This window comes from Musa acuminata, chromosome BXJ1-9 (assembly GCF_036884655.1).
Source record: "Musa acuminata AAA Group cultivar baxijiao chromosome BXJ1-9, Cavendish_Baxijiao_AAA, whole genome shotgun sequence".
Classification (NCBI taxonomy): domain Eukaryota; kingdom Viridiplantae; phylum Streptophyta; class Magnoliopsida; order Zingiberales; family Musaceae; genus Musa; species Musa acuminata.
Window position 1 is genome coordinate 1,157,501 of NC_088335.1, and position 12,063 is coordinate 1,169,563.

At 33.4% G+C, this 12,063-nt stretch overlaps 1 protein-coding gene across 3 annotated transcripts; it reads right to left on the reverse strand.

Annotated features, from left to right (window-relative positions):
* Window positions 1-7,774: 7,774 nt before the first annotated feature.
* Window positions 7,775-10,092, reverse strand: LOC135592314 (SWI/SNF complex component SNF12 homolog). 3 transcript variants are annotated; one of them, XM_065081700.1, is made up of 3 exons: window positions 9,890-10,092; window positions 8,284-9,810; window positions 7,775-8,185 (listed from the first exon to the last, which is right to left on the reverse strand). In XM_065081700.1, the coding sequence occupies exons 2-3, from the start codon at window positions 9,768-9,770 to the stop codon at window positions 8,113-8,115; spliced, it is 1,560 nt and encodes a 519-aa protein (XP_064937772.1). In that variant the 5' UTR covers window positions 9,771-9,810; window positions 9,890-10,092; the 3' UTR covers window positions 7,775-8,112. The 3 variants fall into 3 exon arrangements, with proteins under 3 accessions (XP_064937772.1, XP_064937773.1, XP_064937771.1); XM_065081701.1 differs by having other exon boundaries at window positions 8,284-9,746; window positions 9,890-10,091; XM_065081699.1 differs by having other exon boundaries at window positions 8,284-9,801; window positions 9,890-10,091.
* Window positions 10,093-12,063: the final 1,971 nt, after the last annotated feature.

Sequence of the window (12,063 nt, forward strand, 5' to 3'; positions counted from 1 at the left end):
TAACCACTTGGAATCATGTTTTCCCAAGAGGATAACCACAATGCTCCATATTTCTTTCTATTAGAATTTCATCTTTAAAATCCATCTGAAATTATGGAACCATGGTCTACAATATTTTATACTTTTAACCAAAATGGATAACCTTCATCTGGATAATATTAAATGAACAAATATATAATTCAATTGATAAATCATAACATTTCGTTAAGACAGTTCATTTATTCCATATGACGCCCTTAAACACCTCATAAAAACATAAATGAAAAGAAAAAGTTGATGATATGCATAAAGGCATGTAGGCAACTATGATGATTTCGGCACACTAGCAAAAACCACTAATAATAGTTATTGATGTTAGCGAAAATAAGATATGGAATCACACAAAAGGATTAGGAGATCTTTCGAAAAAAATAACGAATATAAAAATATATAAAACGAGACTACATGTCCAATATCGAAATTATTTAAAATATCATTTTGACTATATAAATGTTAACAAGCAATTCTAAAACATCTCTAGTTTTTAAGAACGAGTCTGAATTAAATAGCAATGATTTGGATTTTAACATTATATTATTTTATTATATATATATATATATATATATATATATATATATATGTATGTATACATATATATATATATATGTATGTATACATATATATGTATGTATACATATATGTATATGTATACATATATAAATGGTCACTAATGAGTTGATGTGTTATTTGTCGTGATCCAAAAATTTTGATGACAAGATTGTTGATAATATTTTGTCACTAAAATTTAAATTAGAAAAGATTTTAATGGGGGTATTCTAATATATGTGTGGTCACCAAAATTTTATTCAATAACAATTACGTAAACAAATGTTACTTGACATACATGGCATCTATGACCACTTGGAATCATATTTTCCCACGGGATAATCACAATGCTATATATTTCTTTCAATTAGAATTGCATCTTTAACATGCATCTAAAATTATCGAACCAAAGTCTATAATATTTTCTACTTTTAACCAAATTTGTTAACTTTAATTTGGATATTATTAAACAAACAAATATATATTTCAATTGATAAATCATAATATTTCATTAAGACGGTTCATTTACTCCATACGACGCCCTTAAACACATCGTAAGGACATATATGACGAGAAAAAACGGATAATATGCATAAAGGCATGTAGGTAACTATAATGATTTCGACACCTTAGCAAAAAACCACTAATAATATTCATTGATATTAGTGAAAATAAAACATGAAATCACACAATAGGATTAGGCGATCACTCGAAAAGAACAACGAAAATAAAAAATATATAAAACGAGACTAAATGTCCAATATTGAAATCATTTAAAATATCTTTTTTACAATAAAAATGTTAACAAACAATTCTAAAACACCTCTAATTTTTTGGAACGAGTCTGAATTAAATAGCAATGATTTGGATCACTTTTTTTAACATTATTTATTATTTTATTATATATATATATGTATATATATATACATATACATATATATATACATATACATATACATATATATACATACATATATATACATATATATACATACATATATATACATACATATATATACATATATATATATATATATGTATATGTATATGTATATAAATGGTCACTAATGAGTTAGATGTGTCATTTGCCATGACCCAAAAATTTTGATGACAATATTGGTGACAATATTTTGTCACTAAAATTTAAATTAGAAATGATTTTAATGGGGGTATTCTAATGTATGTGTCGTCATCAAAATTTTATTGAGTGACAATTACGTAAACAAATGCTAGTTGACATATATGACATCTATGACCATTTGGAATCGTGTTTTGTCATAGGATAACCACAAGGCTCCATATTTCTTTCAATTAGAATTGTATCTTTAATATCCATCCAAAATTATCGAACCATGGTCTACAATATTTTCTACTTTTAACCAAAATGATTAACCTTGATTTGGATATTATGAAATGAACAAATATATATTTCAATTTATAAATCATAACATTTCGTTAAGACAATTCATTTAATCCATATGACGTCCTTAAACACCTCATAAGGACATATATGACGAGAAAAAGCTGATGATATGCATAGAGACATGTAGGCAAATATGATGATTTTGACACACTAGCAATAACCACTAATAATAATCATGTTAGCGAAAATAAGACATGGAATCGCACAATAGGATTAGGAGATCATTAGAAAAGAGTAACGAATATAAAAATATATAAAACGAGACTACATTGCAAATATTGAAATCATTTAAAAGGTCTTTTTGACAATATAAATGTTAACAAACAATTCTAAAACACCTCTAGGTTTTTGGAACTGAGTCTGAATTAAATAGCAATGATTTGGATCACTTTTTAAACATTATATTATTTTATTATTATTATTATTATATATAGATATATATACATACACACATACATACATACATACATACACATACACATACACATATATATACATATAAATATATGTATATGTATACATATATAAACAATCACTAATGAGTTGATGTGTCATTTGCCATGACCTAAAAATTTTGATAACAATATTGGTGATAATATTTTGTCACTAAAATTTAAATTAGAAAAAAATTTAATGAGGTATTCTAATGTATGTGTCGTCACTTTTTTTAACATTATATTTATTATTATTATTATTATTATTATTATTATATATATATACACATATATGTATATGTATACATATATAAACTGTCACTAATGTGTTAATGTGTCATTTGCCGTGATCCAAAAATTTTGGTGATAAGATTGATGACAATATTTTATCACTAAAATTTAAATTAGAAAAAAATTTAATGATGATATTCTAATGTATGTGTCGTTACCAAAATTTTATTCAGTGACAATTACATAAACAAATGCTAGTTGACATACATTGCATCTCTGACCACTTGTAATCATGTTTTCTCACAGGATAACCACAATGCTCCATATTTTTTTTCCATTAAAATTTCATCCTTAACATCCATCTAAAATTATCGAACCATGGTCTATAATATTTTATACTTTGAAGCAAAATGTTTACATTCATCTGGATATTATTAAATTAATAAATATATATTTTAATTGATAAATCATAACATTTTGTTAAGACAGTTCATTTACTCCATATGACACCATTAAACACCTCATAAAAACATATATGACGAGAAAAAACTGATGATATACATAGAGGCATGTAGGCAACTATGATGATTTTGACACACTAGCAAAAACTACTAATAATAGTAATTGATGTTAGCGAAAATAAGATATGGAATCACACAATAGGATTAGGAGATCATTTGAAAAGAACAACAAATATAAAAATATATAAAACGAGACTACATGTCCAATATTGAAATCATTTAAAAGGTCTTTTTGATTATATAAATGTTAACAAGCAATTCTAAAACATATATATATATATATATATATATATATATATATATATATATATATATATATATATATATATATATGTTTTAGAATTGCTTGTTAACATTTATATAATCAAAAAGACCTTTTAAATGATTTCAATATTGGACATGTAGTCTCGTTTTATATATTTTTATATTTGTTGTGGAAGAGTAAGTTCCATTCTTTGACTTACTTGTTTCATTCTGCAACTAGGTAGGGTGGTGACCGCAACTCTTAATTCTATTACAAGCCTCGGGTAGGTTGGTTTACTTAACACTGTAATAATCACTGAATTCAATGGCCAAGTCACATTAGCCCAACTCCTGACGCTCCTATAGCTCACTACCGTCCAGAATACAGCACTTTTGTGGAAGTTCAGAAAGAAGTATTAGTGGCCCTAATATTAAGTCGCCAGAGCTGTTATAGTAGTTGGCAAAGGGGAACCTGCTACTTCAGAAGCGGTTTCAAGATCTTAAGTCGTTGAAAGAGCAAGAGAGGGATATCAGGACCCAGCTAGCTCTTTTATGGGATAGGATGACTGATACAGAGTATGAAACTAGGATATCCCACCTGACAATGCTGTTAAGGTGGATAATTCTTTTCCACCGTTAGGCAGTATCCTAGCTCTTTTCCTCTTATTTCACTGGGCAACTGTAACTACAAAGGCAAGAACTGGGCAACTGTTTGACTCGGTCCTCTAAGCAAGAGATAGGTTCTCAATCAGCAGGGTGCCCCAACACAGGTTCACTCAGGACTTGCTCTGGACCTAAAGGTAGAGAATAGAGTAGACTTAAGAATCCAATGAGATAAATCAATTTGGAAGAAAATCAAAGAAATATGAAAAAACCAAGAAAAAAACAGATCTTTTGCCTATACTAACTAAGTAGACAAACAGTAGAGAAAACCCTAGGAGAACTTTCACTCTCCTCATATAGGAAAACACTTAAGAAAGGAGAGTTTACAGTTTAGGTCTGTTATTAAAGTATAGTTCAATTGTTTAGTCATAGAAGCAATAGGTTCGACAAGGTCAGCAGTTAGAGCAGAGCCAGAGGATAGGTGGGCAAGGTATCATCTGTAACCAAGGAAAAGAGGTGGGCAACGTAAGCAGTTAAGTAAGAAGTAGAGTGAAGTTCTGTTCTTAGAATTATCCACCTTAACAGCATTGTCAGGTGGGATATGCCACCTTAAAGAGAAGAGGGAATCTTTGTTTGCAACGATAGAATCTTCCGCTGGGTAAGGTACTGGTACGCGCCACAGCCGCTACACATTTTTAGTGACTTGGCTGATAGCATTAGTTGTTTTATATATATATATATATATATATATATATATATATATATATATATATATATATATATATATATATATATATATATATATATGAACGAGTCTGAATTAAATAGCAATGATTTGAATCATTTTTTTAATATTATATTATTATATTATATTATTATTATATATATATATACATATATGTATATATGTATATATATACATATATATATATATATATACATATATATATATATACATATATACATATATATATATACATATATACATATATATATATATATATACATATATATATACATATATACATATATATATATATATACATATATATATACATATATACATATATATATACATATATACATATATATATACATATATACATATATATATATATATATACATATATACATATATACATATATACATATATATATATATATATATATATATATATATATATATATATATATACATATACATATAGATATATGTATATATATATACATAGATAAACGGTCACTAATGAGTTGATGTGTCATTTGCAATGATTCAAAAATTTTGATGAAAAGATTGGTGACAATATTTTGTCAGTAAAATTTAAATTAGAAAACATTTTAATGAGGGTATTATGTATCATCACCAAAATTTTATTCAATTACATAAACAAATGCTAGTGGACATACATGGCATCTATGACCACTTGGAATCATGTTTTCCCACGAGATAATTACAAGGCTCTATATTTCTTTCCATTAGAATTGCATTTTTAACATCCATCTAAAATCATGTTTACAATATGTTTTACTTTTAACCAAATGATTAACCTTCATCTCGATATTATTAAATGAACAAATATATATTTCAATTGATAAATTATAACATTTTATTAAGACAGTTCATTTACTTCATATGACGCCCTTAAACATCTCATAAGGACATATATGACGAAAAAATGCTGATGATATGCATAGAGGTATCTAGACAACTATGATGATTTCGACACACTAGCAAAAACCACTAATAATAGTCATTGATGTTAGCAAAACTAAGACATAGAATTACACAATATGATTAGGAGATCATTGGCAAAGAACAACGAATATAAAAATATATAAAACAAGACTACAGGTCCAATATTGAAATCATTTAAAATGTTTTTTTAACTATATAAATATTAACAAGCAATTCTAAAGCACTTCTAATTTTTTGGAATGAATTAAATAGCAATGATTTGAATCACTTTTTTTAACATTATATTATTTATTATTATTATTATTATTATATATATTTATTTATTTATTTATTTATACATATATAAACGGTCACTAATGAGTTGATGTGTCATTTGCCATGATTCAAAAATTTTGATCACAAAATTGGTGACAATGTTGTCACTAAAATTTAAATTAAAAAAGATTTTATTGGAAGTATTCTAATGTATGTGTCATCATCAAAATTTTATTCAGTGACAATTACGTAAACAAATGCTAATTGACATACTTAGCATCTATGACCACTTGGAATGATGTTTTCACACAGGACAACCACAAGGCTCTATATTTCTTTTCATTAGAATTGCATCTTTAACATCTATCTAAAATTATCGAACCATGGTTTATAATATTTTTTACTTTTAACTAAAATGGTTTACCTTTCAATTGATAAATCATAACATTTTGTTAAGACAGTAAATTTACTGCATATGACGCCCTTCAACACTTCATAAGAACATATATGACAAGAAAAAAGTTTATACGCATAGAGACATGCAGGCAACTATGATGATTTCGACACATTAACAAAAACCACTAATAATAGTCATTCATGTTAACGAAAATAAGATATGGAATCATACAATATTGTATTCACAAGTAAAGCAATACGATACAAGACTGGAAAAACTATTCTTAGATATCGCAGAAGCAATCTTGATCTTGAAATAAAACATTTCAACACAATAGATGAAAAGAATTGCAGAGTCCAGAAGAAAATGAATACACTAACAGCACATCATGAACACTGAAAGCAACACAACTGAACTCGGAGGGCAATTGACATGCCACAGAAACTTTCCTAGCCAAAAGCCAGTGAAGACAAAAAGAATCTACATAAGCTAAGATAGAGAACAAACAATTCACATAAGCTAAGATAGAGAACAAACAATTCAAACAGAAGATGCTGATGTGTTATTTGATAGAATTTTGAGAACGATGAGAATAAGCATAAGGAGGTGTAGCAACAACCAAAGCACCAAGTTTCTACATGATAGATGCCACAGAATTGGGAACACAGGCAAGAAATGGAAAGGCGAAACAAGATTTTTGAAAGGAGGTTTTTTTCCTGATAATCCAGGAAGCTTACAAGAGAAACGTGAACTCTACATAAATGAAAACAAGTTGAACAAAAGTCATCCGGTGGTTCATGATGACCACAAAGCACTCACAGTATCTATTAGATTTTGGCAAAAATTATCTTTTGTTGTTAGAGCAACAATAGATATTTTTAACTAAGCATTGTCATTCGTATACAAGTACTGATTTAAATTATCGATTAGATCAAATCCATGGTTTATTTATTGTCCTTGTGTACCCAAAATTATATAATTGGTTGATCATGTATGGTTATTATCAGATTTAATTTAATTAACAAGGAATGACATTTTGAAGCTAATTTAGGCTATCTTGTATTTCTAATCGTCTTTCTCACTTTACATATCTCTTTTTTTTCTCAAAAGAGGGGACTTCTACTTTTTGATATACACTAAACCTTTGGCAAATTTACCACAAGATTTGCTTGCAATTAAATCAATGCTCATCATCCATCTATATGAAAAAAAGGCAGCCTAACGTGTGATACGTCCGCTGCTTTACAAAAAGGTCAAGGCATGCAGCCTTACCCTTGCAAGAAGGAAGCCATTCCTGTCGCTTAATTCGCAAAAGAAAAGAAAAAAAAAAACTACCATTACGCCAAGGTTTGTGCTCTAAATAAATTCATCCATAAGAAACAATAATTCATCAACTAGAAATCATCTATTATATCTAATAAAGTAATTCAATCTGTCAAAGTAATATAATAGGACTGTCATCCTACACATTAAAACAATGTAAATAGGACTTGAGGACGACAAAAACAGGTCTAAAGCAAACAGCTCCCATATTTTAAACTTTAAAACAATTTAAGCATTACGTAAATTGGGTTTTCACTGGCAGACTAGAATGATCATTGTAGAATCATTTTCCTTGTAAAATAACTCATAAAAGACAACATACAGGAGTTCCTACTAAATATGACCTATCCCATGTCTAGAAATTTTAGGCAAACATTATGAGCAACAAGTCAATCTTGTATTCATGTGCTACCAGGAGCATCGTTGCCAGCTGCAGGTTTGCGATTGAGATATCGGATGACAGCATCTTCAACCCTGTTATATTTCCATCAGTAGCACAATACATAGTCAGCATAAGAAAAGCTACTCCTTAGGGAAGTTAAAAGAAGCCAACACATAAACAAAAGGCATACCATGGTTGGTTATAGAAGTCAGAACGGCGTTCCCTCTCAGCATTCCGACTTGCTTCACCTGCGACCAGTTTCAAGTCCCTACTCTGAGAAGCAATCAGAGTGTTTATGAACTCTACAGGAGATTGACTGAATCCAAGAAAGAAAGCCCTTCTCCTACGATGCTCATGAATCTTCTTGATAGAAGCGCATATTACTTCATCACAAGCTTCGATATCTCTGTGTTTCTCTGTGTTGGCAAGGAAAGCTGACATTTCCTTCTGCAGCGGAAATGGAACATCAACTAGCACATCATAGCAGGCATTGCCCACAGCCCCATTTCCTGAAAGCCTAATCTTATGCTCCAAGTGAATGGGTTGTGGTGGATACAAATGATGTGAGATCTTCTGCGACACCATAGCAAACTTCATCTTGTCTTCTCCAAATATCTTCTTCAAGGGTGGATCACAAGCAAAATAGGAAGAATCTGTAGTGCTCTGCAATTTCTTTGCCTTCACATACTGCCATATCCCAGCAATAATTCTAGCTCGTGTATCAACCTCGATCCCAAGCACCTCCATCAGCGGAGGTGACAATCTGAACTTCTCAGGATTGTAATTCATCTCAAGCCTTATACTAGCTGTGAACTCTTTATCCCCCCTTCTCTTGACCTCAAAGCCCTCCTGCGGCACCGGGGAGCGTGCCTGCTCCCACACGATCGTGGGGTTCTCCGGGTAGAGTGATGGGTCCAATGCGATCGTAACCCTCCTAAAAAACGATGAGAACTTGGGATACATGGGGTTGGGCTTAGGCAGCGCACCAGCAGGATCAGGGTCGACCCCATCCTCCAAGATCCTTCCGACGATCTTCAGTGACCAAGAGGGAGGCTCCATGGGCTCAGGGATCATCCGCGTCTGGTTGGCGAAGGTATTGAAGACATAAATTCTAAGCGTCCTCTGCATGGAAGGCGGGCTTCTCAGAGCTTCTTGGATATCGATCTTCTTCCTCGCGAGGGCCGCATCGACCCGGGCCTCGAACTCAAGCAACTGGGTATAGAGGGCAGACTCGGGCAAGAGGGCAGCGACTCGGTCGGGCAACTGCTTCTCCGGAAGTCTGCGCTTCTTCCTCCGGGCGGCAGCGGTTATATCGGCGGCCTTGATGATTGGGCTGGCGGCGGCAGAAATGGGGGCCGGGGGCCGCGCTGGGGGCTTCTGAGGAAGCCGTTTAGGGCCGCTCGACAAACCAGGCGTGGAGAAGGAGGGGGAGTTGGAACCGAGCAAACCGACCTGGGATTGCGAACCCATCTGAATCTGGAAAGGGGAGTGTACTTGCGGCTGGGCCTGCGGATGCGCTTGGGAGTGGAAGAGACCCTGGAAAGGGGAAGAACCCGGCGGCGGCGGGGGGCGGAGATGGGGCGGCTGGTTAGCCGACGCCGGTGAGGCCATTCCAGGGTTCCCTAGCGGTGGTGGGCCGCCGACACCACGTGGCTGGTTGTTGTTGTTCGACGCCATCAAAGAACCACCAATTCGAAACCTCAGAACCCTAATTAATCTCCAAACGCCAAAATAACAACTTTAAGGAAACGAATCGAAGCCCTGATCAGAACGCCAAATCGAGACAAAGATCTCACCTTTCGGTGGAAGGAGGCGTCGATCTGAGGAATTTCCGATGGACTTCCCGGTGAAGCGAAAAAACCCTATGGGGATTAGGGTTTAGATGACGGAGAAGGAAGGAAGGAAGCTAACTTCTCGCCGTTCGTTTCCCTCTCTCTCTCTCTCCGTAGCTCGTCCTTTCTCTTACATCTCGTTCTCTTTCCAAATACCTTTTCCGATATCGGGACGAAGCGAGACATATACTCGCCAAGTCGGTCTAACCGAACCTAATCTAATGTCTCGAATCGAGCCCTTTGGACCGGGATTGAACCCAACCCCAATTGATTTGGGTCAGATTGGAAAGAATAATTTGGACTCCAATTAGGAGTCCAACACTGAGCTTTCTTTAGTTGATTAAATCAAAAAATCCAAATCTTTTTATTGATTGATTGATTTATTTATTTATTGTAAAGTCTTCTTAGATCTTTCCATTTCTCCCTTCACCATCAAATCATAAAACCATGTTCAGCAGAACAATTCTTAGATGTGACACTAGAAAGCATAATCGATGTAAATGGCTAATCATCAGACAATTTATTGGCTTTTATAGAAATGCAATACAACATATATCTCAGTGGAGTAGTCATATAAGATTTGGTTCCCTGATGTGAAGAAAATGATTGCTTGTGGTAGCAAACAACAGCCACTTCAGTGAAAAGAGCTCATCATCTTCTGTTTCCTTCTCTCCTTGAAGCTTAGTCTGCACAGCAAAGGCAACAAGCAACACCTTCCACTCCTCTTATCTTTACTGGGAGTTGGAACGTCAGCGACATGGGAAGTCCCATCGTGAGGGATTCCCGGGAGTAAGGTGGCATCAATCTCAGAGAACTCTGGCTTTCCGTTGATTTCACTCTCAGAAGAAGGATTCTCCTGAAGAAGATCAACAAGTTTCCCTTTTGCAATAGCTGAAGAAGGCTCAGATGTGGTGTCAGGAAATGTATCAGCAGAGAATGCTTTGTTTGTACTGAAGCTGAAAGGAGTTGAATCTGAACAAAACGAGGATGAGATGCTACAAACTACGACACAAAACAGCATGAGAATTTTGGATTCTGAACGGCAGTAATACCTCCGTTAACACTGACAAAGTCATCTTCGGAGTCAGAATCCAACCATCCTCGTGAGTCAAAGAAGGCTTCTTTTTTACTCGTTTGAAAACATAAGATGCGTCATTCATATTTCACGAAAAATTAGGTTAAAATATGAAAACGACATAATTATCGTATGTCTATTTAAGATGAGAATTAAATGCTTTTATAAACGATGTATACATCTCGAGTAGAGGTTTCTATGATTAATTTTTTATCTTTTAAGAAAAAAATAAAATTATTTTTTATTTATTTATTTATTTTTGAACAACATATGACATATGAGAACAAAGACCTAAATTTATGGGACTTTTGGCACTTCTTTGAATGCCAAATTCACTAAAAAAAAAATTGTGGAAATTAATGATGAAATGCAACCCCGATCTATGATTTCGGATTCAGATATAATTTATGAACTTCCACTAAATCATTTTTACACCATAATCAAACCTATGGATCAGTGAAACTAAGCAAAACTCATGTTCGTTTTCATCCCATGAGGATCTATTATTTCTTCCAGAAAAAGAATGCATTTTTAGGTAATATTTAGAAGAGACAGTAAGATCGTACCAAAATCCGCCACATCTTCGTCTTCCGCACGGAGAGAAGGCTTCTTCTTCGGTGTCCTCGGGGATGAGAGCTTCTCGGCCTCCGAGCCAACTCCCAACCGAGGACTCATGGCCATGGACTACAGGAGGAGGCGAAAGAGAGGCCGAAGAAGCTTCAGATAGCTGATGAATGCAACAGAGACGACGAACAAACAGTTTTAAAGAACCAAAGGGATGTGGAAGCTTGATGGATTCCAAAGCAACAGTGCAGTTGCAGAATGACTTGTGAAGGAAGCTTTGGTGAAATCATGGTGTGGTCTCTGGCTATCATATTTTGCTGTGGGTCTCAGCCATTTCCATGTTCTGCCGTTACTTCCACATGCATTTATGCTCGCCCGACTGTTCCATTCATGCGGTGCTGAGAAACTATCGAGTTAGATTATGCATTGTCAGCCAGTAACTGTTCGATGGTGAGAGACATTATTTATTATCTTAGGTTTCCTGTTTGACAGTATCACT

What these genes read in the sequence shown, in the direction of transcription:
- LOC135592314 (XM_065081700.1), bottom strand. Translation starts at nt 9,770, where the DNA reads ATGGCGTCGAACAACAACAACCAGCCACGTGGTGTCGGCGGCCCACCA. An exon ending in GACTTCTATAACCAACCATG is followed by an intron (nt 8,186 to 8,283) that starts GTATGCCTTTTG and finishes GAAATATAACAG; the next exon opens with GGTTGAAGATGCTGTCATCC.